The sequence below is a fragment of the Sylvia atricapilla genome, chromosome 1 (genome assembly GCF_009819655.1).
Source record: "Sylvia atricapilla isolate bSylAtr1 chromosome 1, bSylAtr1.pri, whole genome shotgun sequence".
In the NCBI taxonomy this organism is placed as follows: Eukaryota; Metazoa; Chordata; class Aves; order Passeriformes; family Sylviidae; genus Sylvia; species Sylvia atricapilla.
In genome coordinates this window covers 64,897,608-64,922,462 of record NC_089140.1, presented here as the reverse complement: position 1 = coordinate 64,922,462, position 24,855 = coordinate 64,897,608, and the positions used below count along the sequence as shown (strand labels likewise).

Below are 24,855 nucleotides of genomic sequence, written 5' to 3'. Positions count from 1 at the left end.
GCACCTGTGACATCACGGGGGATGTGTCACAATGGGGGCAGCTAGAAAAGGCCCCAGCAGGTAACACTGGCTCTGTGTTGCTTGAGCAAGCGGTGAGTGCACACGTGGGGGGCAGGCCAGGCTGGGGACAAGGGCTGGGGGCACAAATGCTGCACCCAGGGCTGGGTTCTCCGTGTGCATGCAGGGACAGCCCCTCATGGCAGAGCCTTGGCCAGGGTAGGATGCTCTGCTGCTGGAGCAGTGGGACATGCCTTCCTACCCCACCCCCAACTGTCTGAGGCCCTGTCCTTCCTACGCCCAGATCCCCGGGATTCCCATCCCTGCTGCCCCCACTGCCGGGTGCCTCCTCCCTGCCCTGCTTAATGCCTTCTCTCCATCCTCCTGCAGACCATGGATTACTGGGTTTTGTGGTTCTTGCTCCTTCGAACTGTAGTCCAGTACCCCAAGCCCGTGGGGGATGATTTGGATGAGGTGACTCGTATGCGCATGGAGCTGTATGAAAAGCTCCTGGAACAGGAGAGAATTCGGCTGGAGCAGGAGGTGGAGCAGCTCATGGTGGTGCGGAGTGGCACATCCTGGGGAGACCTGCACTGGTCTGCCATGCAGCCCTGGCAAGTCAGGACATTTGCTGGGCTCTTGGTTCTTCTCTTGGCCATATGGTTTGTGTGGAGGAAAAGACGCCATGAGGCAGAGATCAGTGGTGAAGAGAAGGAGGAAGAGGACGAGACACGGCCATATGACCTGACATGGCTTCTAGAGGAGCGCATACAGTGGCCTGTCCAAGACCTGCAGACAGGCTGCCGGAGGACAATGGGCCTGGTGAACAACTTCACATCTGTCATCAGGCGTGTCTTGGGTCGGACTTTCTACCCGGTGCTGGAACAACCCATTGGTTTTGGCAGTGCCTTCGAAGGTTGGAATGCCAGTAAGGAGGAAATTGTGTACCGTGTGCTTGTACCCCTGACTCCTCCCCTAGGCCACATCTTCTACCTGGAGTATCACGGTGACCGGCATAGGCTTAACAGGAATTTCCGTATCCTCGTGAGCCTGGAGTGCCGCTGCCCGAGGGAGCAGCAGGGCGGGCACGCGCTGTGTTTCCGGCACCACCCTGATGTGATTAGGAGGCTGACTGGGCAGCCCAACCTCCTAGATACGCTGTGCACTGGCTCCTACCTCGATGTGCACAAAACTGTCCGCTGGTTCTGCACACTGGTGAGAGCAAGCTGGCGGCGTTTGCCCCAGTCACGCAGCTGGGATTTAACGGTGCTGCCCTCCAAACGCTCCTGCAACCTCAGGCTGACCAACGGCCAAGAAAGCTTCCAGGTTAGGATACTGTTCGGGGTGCAGCGACGCAACTCAGACATCTTTGTCAGCAGCCGGACTCACGGGGTCCACACCCCAAGAACAGTGTGGCCTGAGACCTACACCGTGGCTGAGACCAGGTTCTTCCGGCACATGGCCAGTCAGGCCCCCCAGGACAGCTCGCACCTCAAATGCCTGCAGCTCCTTACTGGCGTTCTTGAGCACGAGGAGTTTTCCACCCATGCCATCAAGACTGTTGTCATGCGCCTGCTGCACACCCTACCAGCGTCACACTGGCAGAGTAAATACTTCCTGCTTCAGCTGTCGGATATCTTGGAGCAGCTGCGCTTATCTCTGGAAGAGAAACGCCTGGACCATTTTATTGTGGGCAACCAGAGCCTTCCGCAGGAGATCAGGTTGCCTCCCGATATAGAGACGGCTAGGCCACTCAACCTCTTCCACAGACTGGCGCAAGATCCGGCCGCCCACTCTCAGGCGATGCAAGCCTACTGTGATCTGCGCCAACGCCTGGCAAGAGTGCTGGCCTATGGCCACTGTTAGTGGAGCTCGGAGGATCACAGAATCAGCGAAACACAGAATCGGTAGGCTGGAAGTGACCTTCCAGATCATGGGGTCCAACCTGTGCCCTAACACCACCTCAACTAATCCATGACAAATAGTGCCATATTCAATATTTTTTTAACACATCCAGGGATGGTGACTCCACCACCTCCCCTGGGCAGACCATTCCAGTACTTTATTACTCTTTCAGTAAAAAACTTCTTCCTAACGTCCAACCTAAATTTCCCTTGGCACAGCTTAAGACTGTGTTCTCTCACTCCATCAGATGCGGCCTGCAAAAAGAGACCAAGCCCCACCTGACTACAGCCACCTTTCACGAAGCTGTGGAGAGTCATAAGACCACCTCCGAGTTTCCACTTCTCCAGGCTAAACAACTCCAGCTCCATCAGCCGCTCCTCATACGACTTGTGTTCCAATCCCCTCACCAGCCCTCCTTTGGATGTGTGTGCTTGTGTGGCTTCTCTTTGCGTGCTTCTCTGCAGCTGGTGGCAGAGAAGCAGCTTTGAGTGCCATGACTGAGACAGGAATGAATGGTATACATAGACCAATTGATATATGGATATATAACTAGTGTGTGTGTGTGTATATATATATAACTACAGAGGTTTTTATAAACAGATATGGTTTTAGTAGATACATATTATAGCAATAGTTTATCAACTATCTTATTATTTTATAAAAAGATATAGCACATATAGAATGTCACTACCTGTTGTGACACATATTAATACTCTGCAGTTACTGCATTTATGAGAGGCAAGAATTGATATATTTATGAAATATATATTATGCACATATTGTGTATACAAATACAATAATTTAAAATAATTTAAAATAACATAAAGCAATAATTTAATAAAATTATTAAATTATTTAAATATGTATGAATTATTTAAATTATTAAAAAATGGAAATTAAATAAAACATAAACTCTATGTAATGTCTATATAATTATACAGAATAATATATATTAATAATTAATATTTACTGAATACGTAAGATGTTCTACAATGAAAAAATCATCATAATAAGTATGATAACAAAACATTATCAATTTAGTATGTTTATCATGCCACTATCTACAGTGACAATATTAACACTCTGTAGTTACTGTGTTTGTGGCAGAAAAGTTTTCTATTATATAAATATATCTTTTAAATATTTATAATGCATAGCATATGGCATTTTGTACAGAACTATGGCCATATGCAGTGTCACTGTTTGGACACATTTTAATGCTCTGTAGTTATTGTATGCATGAGTGGCAAGCATGAAACGGCTTTGCTCCCTTTTCAATAAAATGCAATCTTATAGAATCTGGACTGTGGAAGACTTTCTTGATCTCAGCCAGACCTACAGTACTGGTGAATGGCACACACTGGGAATCTGGGTTTGTGAACAGTCTCCTTGAACTCGACCAAACTCACAGTGCTGAATTGGTTCTAATCAGAAATTAAGCCCAGCTGCCCCCAGCCCCTCTGATCCCGGAATTGCAGAATGGTTGGGCTTGGAAGAGTCCTTAGAAATCGTCTTGTTGCAACCCTGCTGCCAAGGGCAGGGACCCCTTTCACCAGGCCACGTTGGTCCAAGCCCCAGCCAGCTGGGCCCGGAACACTGCCAGGGACGGGGCTGCCACAACATCTGTGGGCAGCGTGGCCCAGGGCCTGAGCAGCCTCAGAGGCCAGAACCCCTTCCATATCTCCAGCCAGTAATGGTTGTCATCCATCTTGTATTCTTTGTCTACAAACTGGCATGTGTGGAACTGGCTTTCAAATAATTACCTTTCAGAGAAATTTTATAAAAACTATACTTGGGCAGGATATAAAACAGCAAAAAGGGAAAAAAAAAACCCAAACCAGCTAACCATAGGAGGGCAGAGGAAGGAAGAAAGGTAAAATATCATCAGTACCTCTGAAACACAATTGTGGTGTGTTCACACAGAGAAGGCATTCAGCATCCACAATGGCTTGACCTAGTAAGTAGTGTAATTGTCATTCAGACATATTGTAGTAGTATTTATTTCCTGTCACATTTAAAAATTAGTTGAATCACAAAAGTTGAAAATGAAGAATAGTGAAGACAGGAATACAGAGGTAGACGACAGAAGAATAGGGAATGCTCACACTGAGAAATCATACCGAGAGTGAGTGTGCTACAAATAAGTTAATTCCTTCATAGACTATTAATTAAAGGTTTATTTCCTTGTGCTGAAGTATCATTGTTCTAACAGAGGTAGACAGAGAGGAAGAAAAGGAAAGAATGGGGTGGATGTAATTCATCATCAGAAGAGGAAAGCCTCTGCATGTAATACAGTCCTTCCATCCACATGGTCTGTCTCTCCTAGTAAAACCCTTCTGGATTTCCCTCAGCACCTTAGAAATAATTTATATTATTGTGCTTCAGCTGGTTTATTAGTATTCATTCTCCTCTTAGCCAAATGGGATTGTTTATTGAGAAGCATTACTGCACATCACTGAGTATCCAAGCAATTTTAGTTTGGCTGTGCTTGCTTCCTTCAAGTCTCAAAGGTTGCCAGCTGCTTTGTGCTAAGGATCTGAGCCAGCAAATTGTTGGTACCCACCTAAACACAGACTGCTAGGGGCTTATATGGCTCTGCACAGAAACATGTACCAAAGGCTGCTGTCACTTTCTGGTCACTATTCCCATCTGTTCTACCAGCCCTGCAACTCTTCATGAGGGATGCTGTGTGTAAGGCACTATGTGTGTGGGGAAGAGGAGGTAGTCATTGCCTTGGAGGCCATGCACATGCTCTTTTCTCATTCTTCACCCCTAATGGGACAGCTTCTCCTCTCTAGCTTTGCTCTTCTGGCTCCAGTGGGGTTCTCTTTTTTATTCCATTGTAAGAAACTAGTGGAACAGTTGCCTTTTGAATCCTCCTCTTGCTAGCACCAGTTGGATAGCTGTGTAATTCCATTAATTTCAGCTGAATAAGTTAATTGATGCTGATTTGGTGAGAAGTGAATCAATTTCAATATTGCAAAAGTTGCTGTACATTTTTTGTTTACCTTATATCACATGTGTTTTCCTGTCTTTATTATAATACAACATTCCAGACTTAATAAGGGTTTGCAGAATTTCCAGAAGACCTTAGTTCAACAACTTGCAAATTTGCTCAGCCTTGCTAGGAAAAGAAATAAAAATATTGTGTAGGACAACGCAAAGGATTTTTCCATACCTTTAGGCTAAGCATGGGAAGAAAAAGCAAAGTCTTATGTGGGAAGATTTTGCTCATTTTCACAACCCTAATTACAGACCTGTGAATTAGATGCAGGAATAGCACTGATAAATTCTCCATCACATTTTACTGCCAGTCAAGTATTTTCACACATGAGTTACTATATAAAGCCCATAAACCACCTGAAGGAGAAAGCAGAAACCTTACTGGAAAAAGATGCATGTGTGTTGGCCAGCTGTCATTCCACCCATTTTATCCAGTACTAGTTCCTACTGTAGAAGCTAATTTGGAAGCTGCTGAACTTTTCATCCATGTAGATTTTGCAAATAGAAGATGAGGGCTAAGGTCATGCTGTTCAGCAGGTGGACTTAGTGTACCCCGTGGAAGACAGGAGCTCGTGGAGGATGCTTAGATGTCTTAAAGAATAAAAATAGTAGTCATAGTCTGTTCAAATGCATTATATTATTACACTGATAAAGTATAATCTGGTTTCAAACAGAACTGCCAACCATTAAACTATTTGTGTTCCTCCTCTTTGGGTAAGGAAACGGATCCTGGCGTAGTCCAATAACCCAGTATTTTAGAGGAATTATTTAAAAGAAAATTATTAAAAGCAAAGAAGTATTCAAAAATTTTAGATCCTACAGAGGGGAAAAAACAACATGGAAAAACCCCACTGGGCTGAAAAGCCTAAAAACAAGGCTTTTTTGGAGTATTTTTGTTTGGCCCTCTGTCTTTGGACCTTTGCTGATCTACATTTGCCAACCTCAACTGGTCTGGGGCAGAAAAGGCAAAAGGGTAATATGGAACTGTACTAAGAATGTTTGCAGAAAGACTGCAGAAAATTAGAACAGAGTTGAGGTAGCAGCTTCCTTTGGGTTTGGCGTTTGTGAAAGGAAGCCCAAGAGAATCTAGCGTATGTCAAAAGATGGGCGGAATATCTTTTATGTTAAACAAATTTATACTTGGAAGAGAATGTAGAGAAGTAGATAACTCTGGTTTTCATTTTCACTGTGTCTCACATGTTTGTAATAACCTTTTGTAAATAGTGAATAACTTTACAAATTAAGATCATGTTAGAACAGTGTGAGTGACAAATATGACTTCACCTGGGACATGAGATTGAATTGGAGCTGTCCTTTGTTTAAAAATATACAGCACATCAATTTCTGGGAGAGAATAAGAAAACAGCTGAGTTTGAGCAAGAAGACAGATTCTCCTTCTTCAGGAAGTGAGGGAACATTAATTGGACTGTTGGAGCACTAGAAAGAAATTCCCCTAGCAGGAAGACATCCCTTAGTTATCTACTACAAAAATTCTTGTGTGTCCTGTAACACTGCTGGTATGGTGGCAGTACAACTTCCAGCAAAGGAATTTTTGTGCAAACTTTTCATAGTGCAGATTCTGGCTAAACCGTAGTTTATGCTTTGAAGAAAACTCCATGAGACAAAAAGTAGATATTCTGACTACTTTTATTGCTCGGTCTGTTCCAAGGCATCTCCTAAGTCAAATTTGCAAGACTTGGTTTCAAGTTACTCACACTTCATGATAAATCTGAGAGTAGCCCCAAGGTTTAGGGCGTTTATGCTTTCACTAATGTTCTTATCTTTCAAGGTCTGCTATAAAAAGTTGGACTTACTCAGGTTCCCTTGCATCATTATCTGTGTTTGAGGAAAGTTGTTTTTGGGAGTGTGGATACAATTCTACTTGATTTTAGTATGGGGATGGGGGGGGGGGGTATTTCTTGCTTTTATTTGGAAAGAGCATTTGATTTGGCATATGTTCTGAAACATTTTATCTCGTGGTTGAAAACCAGACTTTTGAGTTGCATATATAATTTTGCTTAAACTCACATCACAATGTACATGGAATTTCTGAACTATTTTTATGTCAATTCTGTAACTCACCACTTGAAACAACTAAGAAGGTAGTTGAGAACCAAAATTATTTCAAGTGTTGTCTCATAGGTAAGGAAACTCATACTGAAAGAATTAAAGCTAATATTAGTGTTTTAATTCTAGAAAACCATAACTGGCAATTAAGTCACTGTCATTGATCATACAATGTACTGCACTTGAATTATTTCTCCAGACTGTTGTGGAGATACTTTTTCTTTCTTTAATTTAGAATAGAGATATGCCAGGAATTGGAAGCCTGAAGGCCGGATCCTGAGATCAGATAATATGAAGGATGTGTAACTACTGCACAGTAATGGCTGTCATATGAAATAAAAATTTATCAAGAGAGTGAAGAACATCCATGCTTGAAATTTCCTATCATCTGATCTTGGTTTATAGTACAGGATAACTGGTTTACCTACAGTTTATTTCCAATGCAATTATGCCAGGTTATCAAACTGAAGTACAGTGTTTAGTAGTAGTAGTGAGACAATATACTAAAGATAGGCCAACACTGAGGACTGTAGTCCATTAAAACAACAAAAAAACCCAACAACAAAACCTCTAATGGACCATCTCCTATGTTCCTGAAAGAGGTAAAATCCTTTATTTGCCCTCTCTGGAGCAAGGGCAAACTGCCTAAGTAAGAAATATGGGACTGGTTTATGTATGTGTTATCATTCTTCCCCCAGGTTGACTGAAATGACCCACTATCTCAGCCCAGCCTGTCTGGTAGCAGAAACTCATGAGCCATTTTTCCACTACTTGACCCTGACACCAACAAATAAATCCCAGGGGCTGGAAAGGACAGTCAGAGTGAGAAGAATAAGAAAACATATGGCAAGATCAAGAGATGTGTCTGGTTTGTAATCTGAAGAAATACACCTTCGGATTTTCCCTCTTGCTCTGAGAATGCAATTCTTAATCTTCTTGCTGTCACAGAAAAGCTTGGTCACCCTTCTTAGATAAAGCTGTCTACTTATCTCATAAATTCCCACTCACCCATTACTTATTTCACAAGTTAGAAAGCTGTCAGCATTGCATAAGAATCATCAGCATGAATATTTGATGACCACAGCTGCCATAAGCATAACAAATCTGATCTACCGCTAGCAGCCATTAAATATTCTGTTTACTCCATAAATGTACACTTTTAGAAATCTATGGAGAGACACTGTCCAAGGAGATTTGAAGCTGGGTATTTAATATGAATCTTAGTTTTGAATATAAATTATAAACTTCCCCAAAAATCTATACAACATTTACATTCTCAGTGCATATTTCTGATTTAATGAGTGCTTAGAATGCAACATCATTTTTTGCTTCTGACTATTGTGTGATGAAATGCAGTGACTTGTCAGTTTAGACTCTACTGGAATGCATTTGAAAGCCACATGAATATGTCTATGTTTTAATAGGCAGCAGTATTTTAAAAGGGTGGAATAATTTAAATTGTTTTTTATTAAATACTAGGTTGTAATTGCGTATTTTTCCAATTTTTAATCCTATTAGAACTTCTGCAGCTTTGCTTTTATGCACAAAAATCTCCCTGGATTTGTAAGCAGACTTCTTTTTGTTTTCCTATCTATGTTTAATGCAGCAGAGATTTCATTTATCTGTGCTGGAATGTGCTCCAGTGGCTTACACAGTGAATAACAACAACTCATTTTCTCAAGTTTAAGAGTTACTTTTAGATATCAAAAATCACCCAAATTTTCTGCCTGATTTGTATTATTATTTTTTTTTTTGAGAACTCAAAAAATGTTAATGGTTTCAATTAGAAATCCAGTCAAGAGTGTTTGTTATGAACCAGTACTCAGCTTGTGAGACATTCAACTGAAGATGCCAAACTGAGGCAATGATCAGAAGAAAGTTTGGCACTCAGTAGTTCCCCTGTAAAGAAGCTGTTGAGCTTTCTTAGGAGAAAAAAAAAAAAAAAAAAAAAAAAAAAAAAAAGCTATTTATTTCAGTAAAGATACTGAGTACTGAGTCTTTCTTAAATTATTCTCATTCTGGTCTTAAAATGAAAATTATTTGCACAGGAGTCTTGGAAAGCGGGAAATAAAAATGGACAGTGTTCAGTCAGGGGCCAGAGCAGACAGAAATGGTTTTCCTGGGGGTGCCAAAATGAGCATCACACACAAATTGGCAATTTGATGTCCGTCGTGCCCATGCCCATGGAAAGGGCAGTAGTATTCTTCCATCTTCTACACTGTTGTTCCCAAAGGCCACTAGACAGGATGGAAAATCTGCCTGGTATTGGAGATGAAACCTCCTTCAACCAACGCTTGTGTATTTACAGATTGCAAAACTTGCCATGTTTGCCAGCAACCTCTGGAAATCTTTTAGCCACACTAGCTGCTTTGCGTACTTTTACAGGCTTTTGTGGCCATATTTATGATGTGCATTCCTTATGTAATATCAGATTATTTTGCAAAAAATTTGTATGAAGTCCGATTTAAATGGCTTGAAATTAGATGTATATAGTTTAAAAACCATAAACAGTGAGCAGAAAAACCTTAATGAGAGGATTTTTGCACTCATCAAAAGAAAAAAAAAATCCTAGGTTCAGCTGTATCTGTCAAAAAGCAGGGCAGTGATAGCAGTCTGAATTCATCATGCTGTGTCACCTCTCAGGAACACTGGCCTTTTCTTCTTTGCAAACAAAGAGTATGGATCTGATTGAGCTGGATATTTTAAATATGCATCTTTAAAAAATTGTTGACACCATTTTAGTAGACAAGGAAAATAATGCAAAACATTCAGAATGAACATGAAGCAACAGCTGTACCTTTTAAAATTATTTTTCTCCTCCTCGCCAGTGTTTCTAGTATCTCTCTAGGAGTCTGAAATTAAACCATTTCCCTGTTGATTTGGGTTGACTTTTTCCAACTGGAAAGAAAGAAAAGAATATGCTTTCCTTTTTTTCTTCTTTTCCTAGCATTGCAAAAGCCCCACAAGGATTCTCTTCAAAGAAATCTGATCAGTGATTTAACACAATATAAAATGTTATGTAAAAGCACTAAGAAATATTCTCATAAAAGCCATTTGGGAACAAAAAAAAGATACAAAAATAAATGTTTCAGCCAACATTTCCAAAGAAAGATCTATCATTTTTATTATTATTATTTTTAGACTCAATCTTTTTCCTTGTTCAAGCACATGAAGAGTTGGCTTTCCATATGTACCTTATGCCAGAGCCCAAGCTGGGAACAAGGTGCTTGTCAGCTCTTCAGCATTGGATATGCTGGAGCTCAGGATCCTGAGGAGAGGGAACAAGGCTCAAAGCAACATCACAACCCTGGTCTTCAGGAGAGCAGGCTTTGGACTTGAATATGCTTGGACAAATCCTACAGGAAACATCCCTGGAGAGAAGAGTGGTCCAGGAGAGCTGATTGATTTTCAAAGGTCATCAGTTCCCAGCACCAGAATGGTCCATCCCAATGAGCAGGATATCAAGCAAAGGTAGCAGGAGATCTGCATGAATGAACAAGGAGCTCCCTACCAAATCAAAATGTAAAAAGGAAGTATGGAAAAAGTGGGAGCAGGTGCAGGTAATCCAAGAGGAGTACAGAGACACTGAGAGTGCATGATTGGGGTAAGAAAAGTCAGCCCATATGGGGATGAATCTTTAAGGGGAGGTAAAGGGTAACAAGAATAGCTTCTCTGGGTAGATTAAGAGGAAAAGGAAAACTAGGGAAAATATGGGCCTGGTGCTGTATGGGGCAGAAGGGCAGGAGACTTGGTGGCAAAGGGCATAGATAGAAAAGGTCAATGCTTTCCTCCCATTGGATTTTACTGTAAGACTGGACTTCAGCAATCAAGGGCCCTGAGACTATAGGGAAAGCCCAGATCACGGGAGATGTGCTCTCAGTGCAAGAGGACTGGGTTAGGGAGCATTTAAACAAACTGGACACACTTGAGCCCATGGGAGCTGGCAGGGTGCATTCACAGGCACTGAGGGAGCTGGCTGATAAATTGTGAGACTGCTTCTGACAACTTTTAAAAGGTCCTGGCATTTGGGAGAGATGCTTAGGAGCGGAAGAAAAAGAATGTCAATCCCTGTCTTCAGGATTGGGAGGTCTGGGGAGCTGCAGGCCAGTCAGCCTCACTTAGATCCCCAGGAAGATGATGGAAAAAGCCCTCCAGGAGACAGTTTCCAGACATACAAAGTGCTCAATCAATCTGATAGCCTTCTATGATATTAGTGTGTTAGGTTATGTGACAGGAGGGGATTATATGATTTTAGCAGGAACAAAAGTGGGAAAATAGCAGAGAAAAGGTATAAAAAGTGGTGGTTGTCCACAAGCTGTTGACTGGTCAGTATGATTGAATGGCTGTGCCCTGCAGCTGCATTCTGTCCTGAAGAAGCTGAGACTGTTCATGCAGAGAGGAGAAGGCTTGAGATGGGCCTTGTGTGTAAAAACATCTGAAGGAAAGACGTAAAGTGACAGGCTCTTTTCAGTGGTGCCCAGTGACAGGACAAGAGAGAATGGGCACACACTCAGATACAGGAATATACATTTAAGCCTTCACTCCAAAAGTAGAACACTGGGATAGGTGTCCAGGGAGATTGTGAAATGTCCATCCTTCAAAACCCAGCTAAAAATGGCTCTCAAAAACTGCTCGTACTTGGCCCTACTTTGAGAAGGGAGATTGGACTGGATGATCTCCAGAAATCCCTGCCCACTTCATCAGTTTTGTAGTTTGGTGGCATCAGTGTAGCTGAGGTGCAGCCCAACAAAAGTTGGGAGCACAAGACATCCTCTGCTGTACTGTCACCTCCAGCACCTCCACAACTGCCAAAGGAATCAGTGAGCACATTGCTTGCCTCTGAAGGAGGGAGCAGAAGAGGTGACAAGGAAAAGCTGCAGTCTGTCCCTTGTAAGTGGCAGTGGGGAAGCTTCAGCTGTGTTCCCAATGCTGGTGCTGCCCTGCAGGTGCTGTTGACACTTTACTGCCACTGCCCAGCTCTGCCCCTCACTCTGCCCCAGCGAGGCACAGCTGCTTCTTGCCATCCTCCTGGTGTGAAGCCTCTTCACGGAATCACAGGATCTTTGGGCTGGAGGGGACCTTAAAGTGCATCTGGTTCAAACCCCCTGCCATGGGCAGGGACACCTTCCACGAGATAAGGTTGCTCAGAGCCCCATTCAGCCCATCCTTGGGTACGTTAGGGTGTCCAGGGATGCTGCTACAGAAATCAGACACAGGCACAAGCACTTTCCGCACTTTTCAGAAAGTGATGCAGACTTTTCCAGCTGCCCTTGCCTGATCCAGAGGGGGAGGTCACTTGTGAGAGCCCAGATGCCCTTCACACCCTCTTCCCTGCCACAAGCCAGGCTCCTCTCAAGAGGCATCCCACTTTAGCATAGGGTAAATATTATTTAATCTAGTAAAATTCCTTCAGATTGCTCTAGACTCTTAAAAAAAAAAAAAAAAAAAAAAAAAAGGGCTGCCTGCTAATTTTGGGCAGTTGTTACTGAGACAGTTAAATCCAAGGGGAATTTTATTGGCCTTCTGTAATGCAAGTTAAATATAGGGGCAGCAGGAATTTCCCTCCAGGCCAGATAGGTCTCACATAAAATATTTGAACTTTGCAGGCATGCACACCCCATAAGGCAATGCCGAGTATTTCACCCAAGTAACAACATACACACCAGTACTGCAGCAGCCCTGTGTGAGAGTGAGGGTGGCTGATTCTCTTTGTGTTTCATTCTTATGCTACTATGACAAAGTCTGTGTACCATCATCCTTACTCCTACCTGATCATTGCTCTTCTTTGATCCTTTCTAGCATCGTGAATGAGTTTCTAGTTCATACTTACTCCTTTGTGTGGAATTATTTCAATAATTCCGTCTGGGCTACTCCACATTTCCACCTAAGAGAATTCTCAGTGTATTTACCTATTTTGTAAAGTTCTGGGATTTGCTCTCTCATTCATTATAATTCCATTGGAGATGTTTATTTTGCCTAGCACTCAGTGTAAGGTTAATTTGAAACAAAATAATAGAAAAGGGGGGAGGGGGGGGAAACAGAGAGAAACAATGGGTAGCTGCATTTCCTTCTCCTTGTTTAAAGCAACTAATTGGTCTGTCCTGGAGGAGCATCCCTTTGGACAAACCAAAGACCTCCACACCTTGTGCATACACCTAAAAGTCTCCGGGGAAATGTTACTGTTCCAGTACAAACTACTACCCTCATGTAAGTACTCACAGACAGCTTGCAGCCTAAAGAGGAGGGGAACAAAAGATGTCTGGTATGAAAGAGCAGGTCAGTGGAAATGCTCCTAGAAACTTTTCAGATGTTTTTCAAATGAGCTCACTGTGTTAATCACTGTGCTTTTTTTTTTTTTTTTTTTTTTTTTTTTTTTAATGATTGTGTATTATGGTAGAGTAGAAAAGTGTGCTACAACCTGGATTTTGTGTTCCTTACAACTTTGGCCAAAGAGAATCACTCCCTTGAATTTCTTTTTTGTGTATGTGGTTTATTTACTGGTAAAATGAGATCTGGGACTGCACTGAAAAGAATCGTATTGCTCCAAAGAGTCCCTGTCTTGGTAGCAAGATACTAAGTGGATTAAATATGTAATGTTTCCCGAAGGAAAGAGTGTGCTTGTAACAAATACAACTCTTAAACCTGACATTTCTGCAGGATAAAGGAAGACAAACAGTTCCCACTAGCTTTCATCCCTTCAACACTACATGTCACTGTGAATGGAAGTTCAGAAGTAATTAGATACCTTAAGGATGAGGTGAAGTTCCCACAGAATATTGATTTTTAAGGAGTGAAAATACTTTCTTGCTTACTTTGTTCAATACAGATTTCTCCTTTTCTGTCTGCAGAAAACCTTGCTGGGAGCATATTTTCACCTGCCTTGGCCACACTGATGCAAGCTGGGTGCCACAGTAGAGGGGTCTATGTCTAATGCAGATGCTTGCTTCAAGTGTGGGCTGCAGAGCTGGGACTCTCATTGTAAAACTGCATCCAGAAAATCAGAATTTGGAGGGGAATGGAGAATGGGGTTGCCATACTAATAAACACCTACAGACTGACAGATTTTAGGCAATCGGGAGCACCTTGTCATTGGGTGTCTCAAGAATACTATTATTAATTCATTTTATTACTTAAACAATTTAAATGGTTTAAATAAAACCCATGGTAAACCTGTGCTCCCTGTGTTTGGGTAGCTTGAAGGAACAGGTTGTGCCTCAGTTTCCATAGTGGGGAATTCCTTCAAGGGGGACCCATTTCCATAGGGAAGAAGACACTTGGTTGTAACTGCTGGAAGTAAATGAATTAGTAAAATTTACAAAACCAGCAAGAAAGTAACACCTACAACAGAATGGACAACATATAAATGCAGTTAAACTCAGTATTTGTTCCAGAGGGGAAGAGATGAAAAAAGTCATGCAAGTCTGTTTCTTTGTTTTATAAGCTGCATTTTGTGATAAGCATCATTTAAAGTCTATGCTTATTCTGTTCTAATCTTCTTCCAGAAAATAAATAGTGGAAATAAGTATTTTAACCCATCTTTGTGCCACCAGCTTTTTTGATATTTAAAGAGAAGTGAGTTTAAAGTAATCATCCTGTACAAAGGAGAAGTTTATTGTCTCAATCATGTCTTAGAGCTTTTGCTTCAGAAACACTACTCTGCAGCATTTTCCTGTGCCTCCTGCAGATATTAATAACACTGTGTCGCTCAGACCAGACTATCAAACGAATTTACCAAACTAACTGCAGAGTAGAATTAATTGAATCTTCCTCACAGTCGAGCATCTTATCATCCATACACAGCAGGTAAGTTGGGAAACTGCTGTAAAAACTGGAGCCATGTGCATGTGCTGAATGGTGATAAACAGAAGTCATTTCTGTGCAAAAACATTTAATGTGACATTCCTTCATCTACAGAGCTCCTCCATCCTCAGTTTATTTTCCTGTGCACCTTAAATCAGATACTTTTACTGGCAAGCTCAGCTGACCCCAGTTGTTGTAGCTTTGCTACCTGCAGTGTGAACACCTCTAAAGCCATGACAGCCAGGTAGCTGTGCCTGTGTCCATGAGGAAAAGACTCCCACCACGGCCTAGCATGTCAGCAGCACCAAAAAGGGTCAGCAGCACCAAAAAGGGAAGGTGCAGCGTGCAGACAGACCTGTCCCAAGAAGCTGTCACATCAGCAGCAGCACCCAGACACCGTGTGACACTGCACCGATGCCGTGCCCCATCTGCTTTCCCACCATCTTCCTGCAACACTGCAGCCATCAGTTTTGCACTGAATTGTCTTCTTGGAAGTGACAGACCAGGAAATTCTGATTGAAACACCCACTCAGCAGGCTCTTCTCAGTTACATGCGGTCTGCATCAATCAGTAAAGCTGTGCTATGAAAAGTCATTTCATTTTGTGGAGGATTTTGATGTTGCAAAATCTGGTTTCATTTCAAATTGGAATGAAACGTAAATTTCAACATTTTTCCATGAAAGGGAAAACCCTTGGGTCACTGCATTTCTGGCAGGCTGCTGAACAAGGGAGGGTGCTAGAAACCCTCAGTCTCTCATCCCAGGGCTTTCCATGTGAGTATCAGGACTGGGACCAGTGAGCCTGCAAACCACAGGGTCTCCCATTTTCCCAGGCAGCTGCTAGGCTGCAAACTGGTGATTTAATTCATCATTCCCCAGCAGTCCATAAGGTGATCTCTGGAGAGCTTAGTGTTGTAGCCCCTCTCCCCCTCCTCCTTGTGTGTCTTGGTCCAGTCTGCTGGATGTCTTCACTTCACGTCTTTGGATTTCTTGGTGCATTCCCAAAGTGCAGACCCTCTCTGAGCATCCCCTTATGAGAACTGGGACCTTGGTATTCAGTCAGCCTTGGTTTTCCGTAGGAGTTTTGGAGCTGAGTGCCAAGTTTATGAGCAAAAACTTTGTCGCTGATTTGCCTTTGGTGCCAACTCAGATCTTTAGTCAGAGTGAACTTGACCTCTGTGTAGTCCTTTGCTCCCACTTATGCAGATCCTGAGACTGGTCTCAGGTCTCAGAGACTCCCTGATGGTTTAATCAAACTCTTTCCCAGAGCGCCAGCTCTGTGGATATTCTGGCAGGCTTCCTCCTCATGGACACATGATAGCTGAAGTGAATACTGCAGCCTTTGCATGAGGTTTCCAACCACATCCCAATCCTCCCCCTTACAGCTCCCTCAACACTATTTTAGGCAGCACAAGAGAAATACGGATCTAGGCAAAACAATAACATGTCTGTGTGCCATACCATGCCTCAGTTTTCTCATCATGCTGAACATTTTTGAGAGCTTTCTGGGGTCCTGCTCTCAGAAATGCAGAGCCTCTTATCTCTAACCCTACAACATGGACCAATAGTTTTCCTCTCCCTTTTGTGAGCCCTAACTGCTTCTTTTTCCAACATTAATAACAAACTGCCAAAATTATGCCTCTTTGCACTATTTTCTTTATCATATCTATTGCACTGTCTAAATCTTTTGAAAGTGCCAGTGACCCATTTAATCCCTTACCAAAGACAGAGCTTCACCTCTCTTTCACCTGTAATATGCAGATTTCATCCGTCCATCCATTATCCAAGCACAAGGAAAGATCTCTGAAAAAAAGACAGTCACACAGCATCGACAACTGGACATTTCCTGTAATCAGTCTCTTCAGAGAATTTAGTGTGGGTGAGTCAGCTTTCTCCAATGGGCAGAAAACTCTTCCTTCAGACAGTTTCTGACCATGCGTGATTCACTCAGAGAATGAGAGTGCCAAGTTGACAGAACTGGAAGAGTAAAAAGGGTTTCTAAGGATGTGAGAGCTTGCCACCCTTCTCAACTATAAATGTACCTGAGGATATGAGATGCTGCATCAGACTATTGTGTGAGCAGAGACTCATTCTACAGCTCTACACCTCAAGAGCCAAACCATGCTTTTAAGGGCCTTATCTGAGCATTTTCAACTCCACCTGAAGTCAAGGAGGGTCGAAGCTGTTTAAAAAAGGCCAGTTTCTGAAAAACAGGCCTAACATGCACCATCAACAACCTATGTTGATGTTCAGCGAGGGGCTTAAACAATAGAGTCCTTTCACTCCCTCTGAAGCATTGGACCAGTCTGTTTTCTTGTAACAACACAAAACAGTACTAAGAATTTATACATTATTTGCAAGATGACAGACATTTGATGGACATTTGACCTCCATATGTAGGTCTGGATACAGGTTTGCTTTTCTGGGGTTTTTTGTTTGTTTGTTTAGTTGGTTGGTTTGGTTTGGTTTGGTTTGGTTTGGTTTGGTTTGGTTTGGTTTGGTTTGGTTCAGGTTGGGGAGTTTGCTTGCTTGCTTGCTTATTTGATTGTTTGTTTGTTGGACCCTCTAGAAACTTTCTATATTGGACTATCTAGAAACTTTCTGGAGGATACCACGAGAGTTTAGCTTGTTTACCTTGTCAAAAACCAATGCTGCAAAGAACATGGGAATGGTGTATAAAATACCGGGTAAACAGCAGAAAGAACACTGACATGAAAAGGCTAGGTTAGCTAAGAAAAATTCAAGCTGGAAACAAGGTGTTTCTGAACAGACAGTATCTTTTTAGAGGAAACAATAGAAAGAATTGCCTTATTCCTTCCTTCCTTCCTTGGCCCTTCCTTTTAAAGACAGGGCTTTGTCATTTATACGAATTCAGATGCAGTGTGCCTGCAAGCCACAGCAGGGAACAATAATCAGACACACTGAAAATCTTCCCAGCTCTTAAGTCCTGGAAGTATCCTTTCCACAAGGGTCTAGGCTATTGAACTGATAGAAAGCTGCTGGGAAAGGAATGTTATTTGAACTTAAGCCTGCTCATGGTGAATTCATTTGAAAATTCAAGCAGATGACTTCAGGGAAATTATTATTATGTCGCTTGCTTAGCTGCAGCTGTGATTTCCTTTTTGCATAGTGTAGACAGAATTTACAGAATGTTTCCCAGCACCTTCTGTGGTAATTGACAGCTACATGTAAACCCAGCCTATTGTTTCAGATAGCACAACATCTTAATTGCAGGTTTCAGGTTAGAAATGTATTGAAAAATGAATAGACAACTAAAGCAAGTAAAGTATTTAGAATTTGTTTCACTCGCTCATTTTTTATATGTACTCTTTGGTATATCCTCCTGCCACATGCATGTGTACTCAATTGGTGTTTAATGGAAGCTTTGTGAAAATGCTGAGGAAAAACCCTACTTCTCTGAAATACAAGCAGTACTTTGATATCAGGTTGTACCATATGAGCATATAAGAGACTTTCTGTCCACAGCAATATTGTCTGTCTTATTTCCTTTGCCCTGTTATCTTTGGAGATTATTTATTTTTAATAAGGCAATAGCATCAAAAAAATTGCAGAGCTAGATTGTGCTGCCTACGCAGAATAGTGTGTAGGAGTCTAATGACTGTCTTTCCTCAAAAAAAAAGTCCCACAAGTATGCAAACTGCCCCCAGATGACCCTGTTAGGATGAAGGCTGAATCATAGAATCATTTAAGTCGGAAAAGACCTTTAAGATCACTGAGCTCAACCGTTTACCCAGCACTAGTGAGTCCACCAGTAAACCATGTCCTCAGGTGCCACATCTACACTTTGTTAAATATCTTCAGGGATGGTGACTCAATCACTTCCCTGGGCAACATCCTAATGTCCAGTCTAAGCTTCCTCTGACATAACTTGGGGCCGTTTCCTGTTGTCCTATTGCTCGGTACTTGGAACACAACTGACTGCCACGCACTACAACCTCCTTTCAGGTTGTGAAGACACACAAAACCTCTGCAGAAAGTTTGCTGTAGGAATGAGGAGTTGGAGGAGACAGAAAAAAATACTTGGATATAAAGTCCCTTTGTCCATTAAGAGGATTCTTACAAAACAGGCTTGAATGGAGGACTGAGGGACTTATATTTTTTAAGTTGTAGAACAAAACCTGAAGCATCATCACTAATCCACTAGACCAGCAATAATCAGAGAGCAAGAGAATACTGTATGACACAGGAAAGGATTTCATGCAGATGATGTCATTCTTTCTTTCAATGAGTGCTATTAATCTGCATCTGAAGCATAAAACCATGAGGTAATGGAATACATTTATTACTGCAAGCCACCAGTGTCCCTAGGCCAGTGGTTACCAATGTTTTTGGAGCCAGCCTCTTAGCACTTTTCCTCCCAGCCCTTGTTCCCAGCAGATAACTTCCACCTTTGCCCATGTCAGCTGAAATTTCCCATTTCATCCTGCCAGACAGAGCCTTTGCTGCTCTCCTGTGTCCCACCTCCCCATGCTCCTGCTGCTTTTTCTTACTGCCAGCTCCCAAGAACAAGGGAGACAGAGCTTATTCACTTGGCCCCTTGCACTGTACTAAGCCTCACCTTCAACGTGGACATCACTGGTTGGGAAGTCCTAAGTTACCTGAATTGTTCTGCTAGCTCAGCAGGAGTGGTGAAGGGAATGTGAATGCAGAGGATCAGTGTGGTGTGTTTTCCATCACAAATTATGGAAGTGTGTGACAGCTCTCTGGTAAGAGCTCATTATTGCATACTTCCAGGTCCTTGGCACTTGCTCAGGAGGAAACCTTGGGGGATTTTCAGAGCACTGTGTAAATGGCCTTGCAGAGCAAGCTATCAGCATTCCCAGAGTATGTCCAGAACTAGTAAATTATGCTAAGGCAATAGCACTTCCATCTGTGTTTGTTTTGATTTTTTTTTCTTGTTAGTTTCTTGGGGCGGGTTTTTTGATCTAATTAGATTGTACATCCTTTGAAGCATATTTTGTTATGCCTAATATAAGTACAGGCAGATAACCGGTCCTGATACTCAATACAGGTTTTATAGTAAGGTATTAGAAGGATAAAGATAGTCGTGGTTATTTTTATAGTGGTTTAAGTGCCAGGTCTCTGACCCCAAGGTCTGGTCTGCCATCCCTGAGGACCCGAGCTTAAGCTCTCAAGTTGTAGGCAATCAAGAGACTTTATTTGTGCAGCTGACATGCTAAGGTACTTAAGGTGTCTGAGATCAGGTCAAGGTGTCTGTAAGGACAGAGCCAGTAGCAGCTCCAACTCAGGCCTTGGGTTGAAAGGACAAAACTAGACTGAGTCCCCTTCTTTGCATCTTTCATAATCCATCCACATGCTACCAGCCAAGCAGCTGGTAGCTCCAAGAGAGAGAAGAAGTTGTGGAAGAGGAGTCTGGGAACCAGGGTTTAAAGGACAACTGAGGAAGATAAAAGGAAGATGACAAGCTTGATAAGGAAATGGAAACAGAGGATGAGTATGGAAGCTGGGAGAGTAGAGTAAGAACTGGTTCAACAATGCGAGACTTTTGGAAAATCAGAATGACGGTGGGACAGGAAAGTAGTCCGGGTAAGAAAAGGCAGAAGACTGGAACTGGATGAAGGGTCTACAGAGGCACTCTGGTGGGCCAAGAGACTTTTTCAGAGGAAGCTTTGGAGTAGAGCTGGGTCTGTCTGGGCAAGGAGGCAAAGGCAGAGTATTCATCAGGAACAAAGAAGACTGTACAGCAACAGGATGCTTGTGAAGCAGAAGGACTGATGGGAGGAAGAGACTTAGGTAGGGGAAAGTGTAGTTTGGCAAAGAGCCTCAGATGGGGATTCACAGCCCAAAGGAGGAAGGAAAGGATTCAGCTGACAAGGAGAAATGGATAGAGCTGAGGAGTGCCAAAGGAAAGGAATCAAAGGAGAAACATCACAGTGGGGTGGGACAGAGTTAATCAAGCTTCGGAAGGAAAAGCAGAAGAGCATGTGTCCCAATGGACATCAGTGATAAATGGTGTCCCTCAGGGGTCTGTACTAGGACTAGTGGTATTTCACAACTTCATTAAACACACAGACAAAGGGATTGAGTGCATACTCAGCAAATTTGCAGATGACACCAAGCTGAGTGGTGCAGTTGACGCATCTGGAGGAGAGGATGCCATCCAGAGGGACCTGGACATGCTCGAGAAGTGGTCCATGGGAACCCCATGAGGCTTAACAAGATGAAGAGCAAAGTCTCTTTGGAACAACCCCTGATAGGCTGGGGGATGGACAGGTCAAGAGCAGCCCTGCTGAGATGGACTTGGGGGTGCAGGTGGATGAGAGGCCAGACATGAGCCAGCAATGTGTGCTTCCAACCCAGAAAGCCAAATGTGTCCTGGGCTGATTCAAAGGCAGTGTGGGCAGCAGGTTGAGGAAGGGGATTCTACCCCTCTGCTCTGCTCTTCTGAGACCCCACCTGGAACACTGCATCCACCTCCAACAGGTCCCCAGCACAGGAAGGACATGGACCTGCTGGAGCAAGTCCAGAGGAAGTCACCAGGACGATTAGAGGGTTGGAGTACCTCTCCTATGAGGAAAGGCTGAGAGAATTGTGTTTTATCAGCCTAGAAAAGATAAGGGTTCGGGATGACCTAATTGTGGCCTTCCAGTACTTGAAGGGAACATACAAGAAAGATGGAGAGGGACTTTTTACAAGGGCATGTAATGACAGGACAGGGTAGAATGGATTCAGATTGAGAGAGGGTAGGCTTAGGTCTGATATCAGGGTAGGCTTAGGTCTGATTTATGACTGTGAGGGTGGTGGGACACTGGAACAGGTTGCCCAGAGAAGTAGTGGCTGCCCCATCCCTGCAAGTGCTCAAGGCCAGACTAGATGGAGTTCTGATCAACCTGGTCCAGTGAAAGGTGTCCCTGCCCTTAGCAATGGGATTGGAAGCAGATAATCTGTAAGGTTCTGTTCATACTAAACAATTCTATGATTCTATGACTCTATGTGTCTCTTGCAGCACGTATTTCTTTGGTTCATACAGTGTCAGCAAATAGCACTGAAATCCACTGGCAAAGTGTGTGTGTGTGTGTGTGTGTGTGTGTGTTTGTGGTATAGACACTCACATACACAAACATGCATACCAAGTGAGAGCCTGTGAGATATACCAGGCAATGGTCAAATACTAATGGAAATTGTCCTTTAGTTAAAGTAGGTGATGTCTTCAAGAACAGTATGCAGGCTCCTGTGTGCTGGGGTACTGAGAAAACAGAAGCACATTTCTGGGCTTTCAGATTTTGTGTTTTTATAAACTTAGGAAATAATGGCTTTTTTTTTTTTTTTTTTTTTTTTTATTTTTCCTTGTTGATGTTTAAAAATATCAAGTCCTTACCTTTTGGGCAATGCTAGAATTAAAGTTCCAAAATGCTCTCTGCCCCGAGACCTATAATTTTAAGTGCATCATCATACATACTTTTCCCTTAGGACACTTCTTTGCTGGAGACACAGGATGGATCTGCTCTGGGACATATCCAGAGTCCCCTTCCTTGTTCTACATAGAAATTGGCAGATGGGTATTGCATGAGATATAGAACTGAGGATAGAGACTAGAGATTGTCAGAGTTGTATCTTGGTTCTGCTCTAACTCCTATATGATGTTAATCAGGCTTTGACAGTTTGACAGCTTGTTTAAGCAAGTCTGTTTCTTATATACTGTATTCCCAGATTTCAGGTGCTGATGCTTATGTTTGCAGTGAAAGTCAACGTAAGTTGTTCCCTTGTCAAGTAAAGTGCTGTATAATGCTAAAGCTTCTGAAAAAAAAATCAAACTGGGCATTTAAAATTAATGAACAAATGGGTATTTGTGATACTCGAGTGGCGGGTGTTACGGATATTAGTAATTCTGTCTCCACCACAGGGTTTGAGTGGCACCATTACTAAGACTTTGGTACCATGCCTTGAGCAATATGGCAAAAAGGAATATTGAACAGGAGCTCATTAATGGTGCAATCACACACAATTTTCTGGCTGCAGCGGATCCTGTCTCACGGGGTGCTGACCTCTCAGGTCTGCCGGTAGAAGAGCACATCTCACCGTTCCTTGGCTTTGCAAAAATCATCTGCCTTAGCGTAGGCGCTGCTTTGACTGTCATTTAAAAGCACACACACCCCTGTGCTGCCCCCCTGAAAAACTAGATCATTTGACAGAATTTGAGTTAGGAAATGACTACAGATGGAGTTGTGCTGGCAGATCAAAAAGTGTGATTATGCCCCTGGTAGAGAAGGGATGATGAGCAGCTGGTGGTAGCACCAGGGCAGTGACTCTTTCTTGGGATGAGCTGTGATCAAAACATGTCTGATCCTGTTTCAGTGGGGTTCCACCCGCTGTAACACACAGAGCCTTCATGCACAGCAAAGGAGCACAACATGATGTTGGGCTCCAATACTCACTACACAGGATGCAACTATGCTGCACAGGTGACTTTTCTTGTGGTGTTTCCCAACTTCTAAGTGGTGAATTTTACAGTGTGAAATGTACTCTCAGCACATTTTTATATGTCAGTACACATGGAAATACATGTTACATAAGGTATATGTGTGCCATACATATGTATGGAAATATATTTTTGCTACCTTTTCCTCGCTATGCACTAGGAAATACTCAAAGGGCAGATTAGTCAGTCCTATGGCCCAGTCAAAATTACTACGAGTCTGTCACGCAGACCTCACAGAGAACATTTAAATCCCATAGGCATTTCAGAGACACTTACTAACTTCTGGTGCTCCTTAAATATGAACAGCTGCTCTGGACTGTTGGACAAAAGATCATTTGGTAAGTGTTTTGTGCAGATCCATGACATGACGGTGTCTGAGTTGAAGAGGAATGATTCCTTTAATCAAATCATTGTGTAACATGTTTGATCCACCATGGAGTTGCTAAGTAGTGTGTCCCAGGTCTCTGCAGCAGATACAAGGCATAACTGTATGGGGTGGGGGCGTGTAGAAAAGGGAAATATTTTTTAAACCACTCCCATAACCTGAATCTTAGGCTAGAAGTGGTCAAAACAAGTTTCATACCTGTAGGTGGAGTCTGAAAGCTTCTTTGATTTCTGCCAACTAGTGGTCCCAAGAGCAGTTTGAAAGGAGAAGCAAATAGGCTGAGGGCAGCAACCAAGCATCCACTGGTGGTGAGGGTACCTCAGTCTTAATCCTTATGCCATCCTCAGAGAAGATAAAAGGATATATAATGTGCTCTGCTAACTTCATATTAGCAAGTAAGGCAACTCCCTCAGAGTGAAGCCAGATGGCTTTCAGGACATTTTGATTTGTCTCTGCTATTCCAAAAGACTGTAGTGAAGATACGTGGGCTGAGCTGGGAAACCTGCCCCTCTGCTCTGGTGTACCTTGAGTGATATTCATGTACGAAGTGCATCTGTTTTGATTGAGAAGGATTTACAAATGGCGAGGAGGCTTGACATTGGCAGAACTATCATTCCCACCACCTGGTACAGTTTTCTGCACTGAAAGAAGGATTGAAAGGTAGTTAGAGCTCCAAGACCCATTTTATAGACATTTAAAAGACAAGAGGTGCACCACTACAGTGACATGGATGTTGTGCACAAGCCTTGAAATACCTTACAAGACTTTACCGCTTTACCACACAAAGCTTCCCTTTTGGGGAAGGAACTAATTTTGCCTGTTGGGAGAAAAAAGAACCTATTCTTCTTTGAATGAGAAAAACTGAGTTTAAAAACGGAAATCATCTTCTGACAAACTGCACCACATGGGTGGAGAAAGCTTCCTGTGGAACTCTTGATGTGATAACCTAGAATAAATGCCAGTTGGTTGAAGAGGCTGTCCACATGGTAACCATTCATACTATGTACAAGTGATGCAATTGATTTTTGTAATCCCAGACAAAAGTAGACTCTTCTGAAGCATTGTCAGCCTGGGAAAAGCTTCCAAAGACCAAAGCTGCTGCTGAAAAGCCAACGGTGTGGCCAGCTTCCAGCTTGGCATCTGCTGCTAATGTTCCATCTACCTAAAATTGCCATTATAACATAGTTAGAAAAGGCGTTTTTCATTTCCTGCTCTGTACTGATGTGTAGAGTTACTGT

At 42.7% G+C, this 24,855-nt stretch overlaps 1 protein-coding gene across 1 annotated transcript; it reads left to right on the top strand.

Moving 5' to 3' along the window:
• The first annotated feature begins 247 nt into the window (after positions 1 to 247).
• LOC136375473 (inositol 1,4,5-trisphosphate receptor-interacting protein-like 1) lies at positions 248 to 1,863 on the top strand. The gene is given in 2 exon segments (XM_066341004.1): positions 248 to 341; positions 344 to 1,863. Coding segments are annotated over 2 exon segments (1,614 nt in total).
• The last annotated feature ends 22,992 nt before the right edge of the window (positions 1,864 to 24,855 follow it).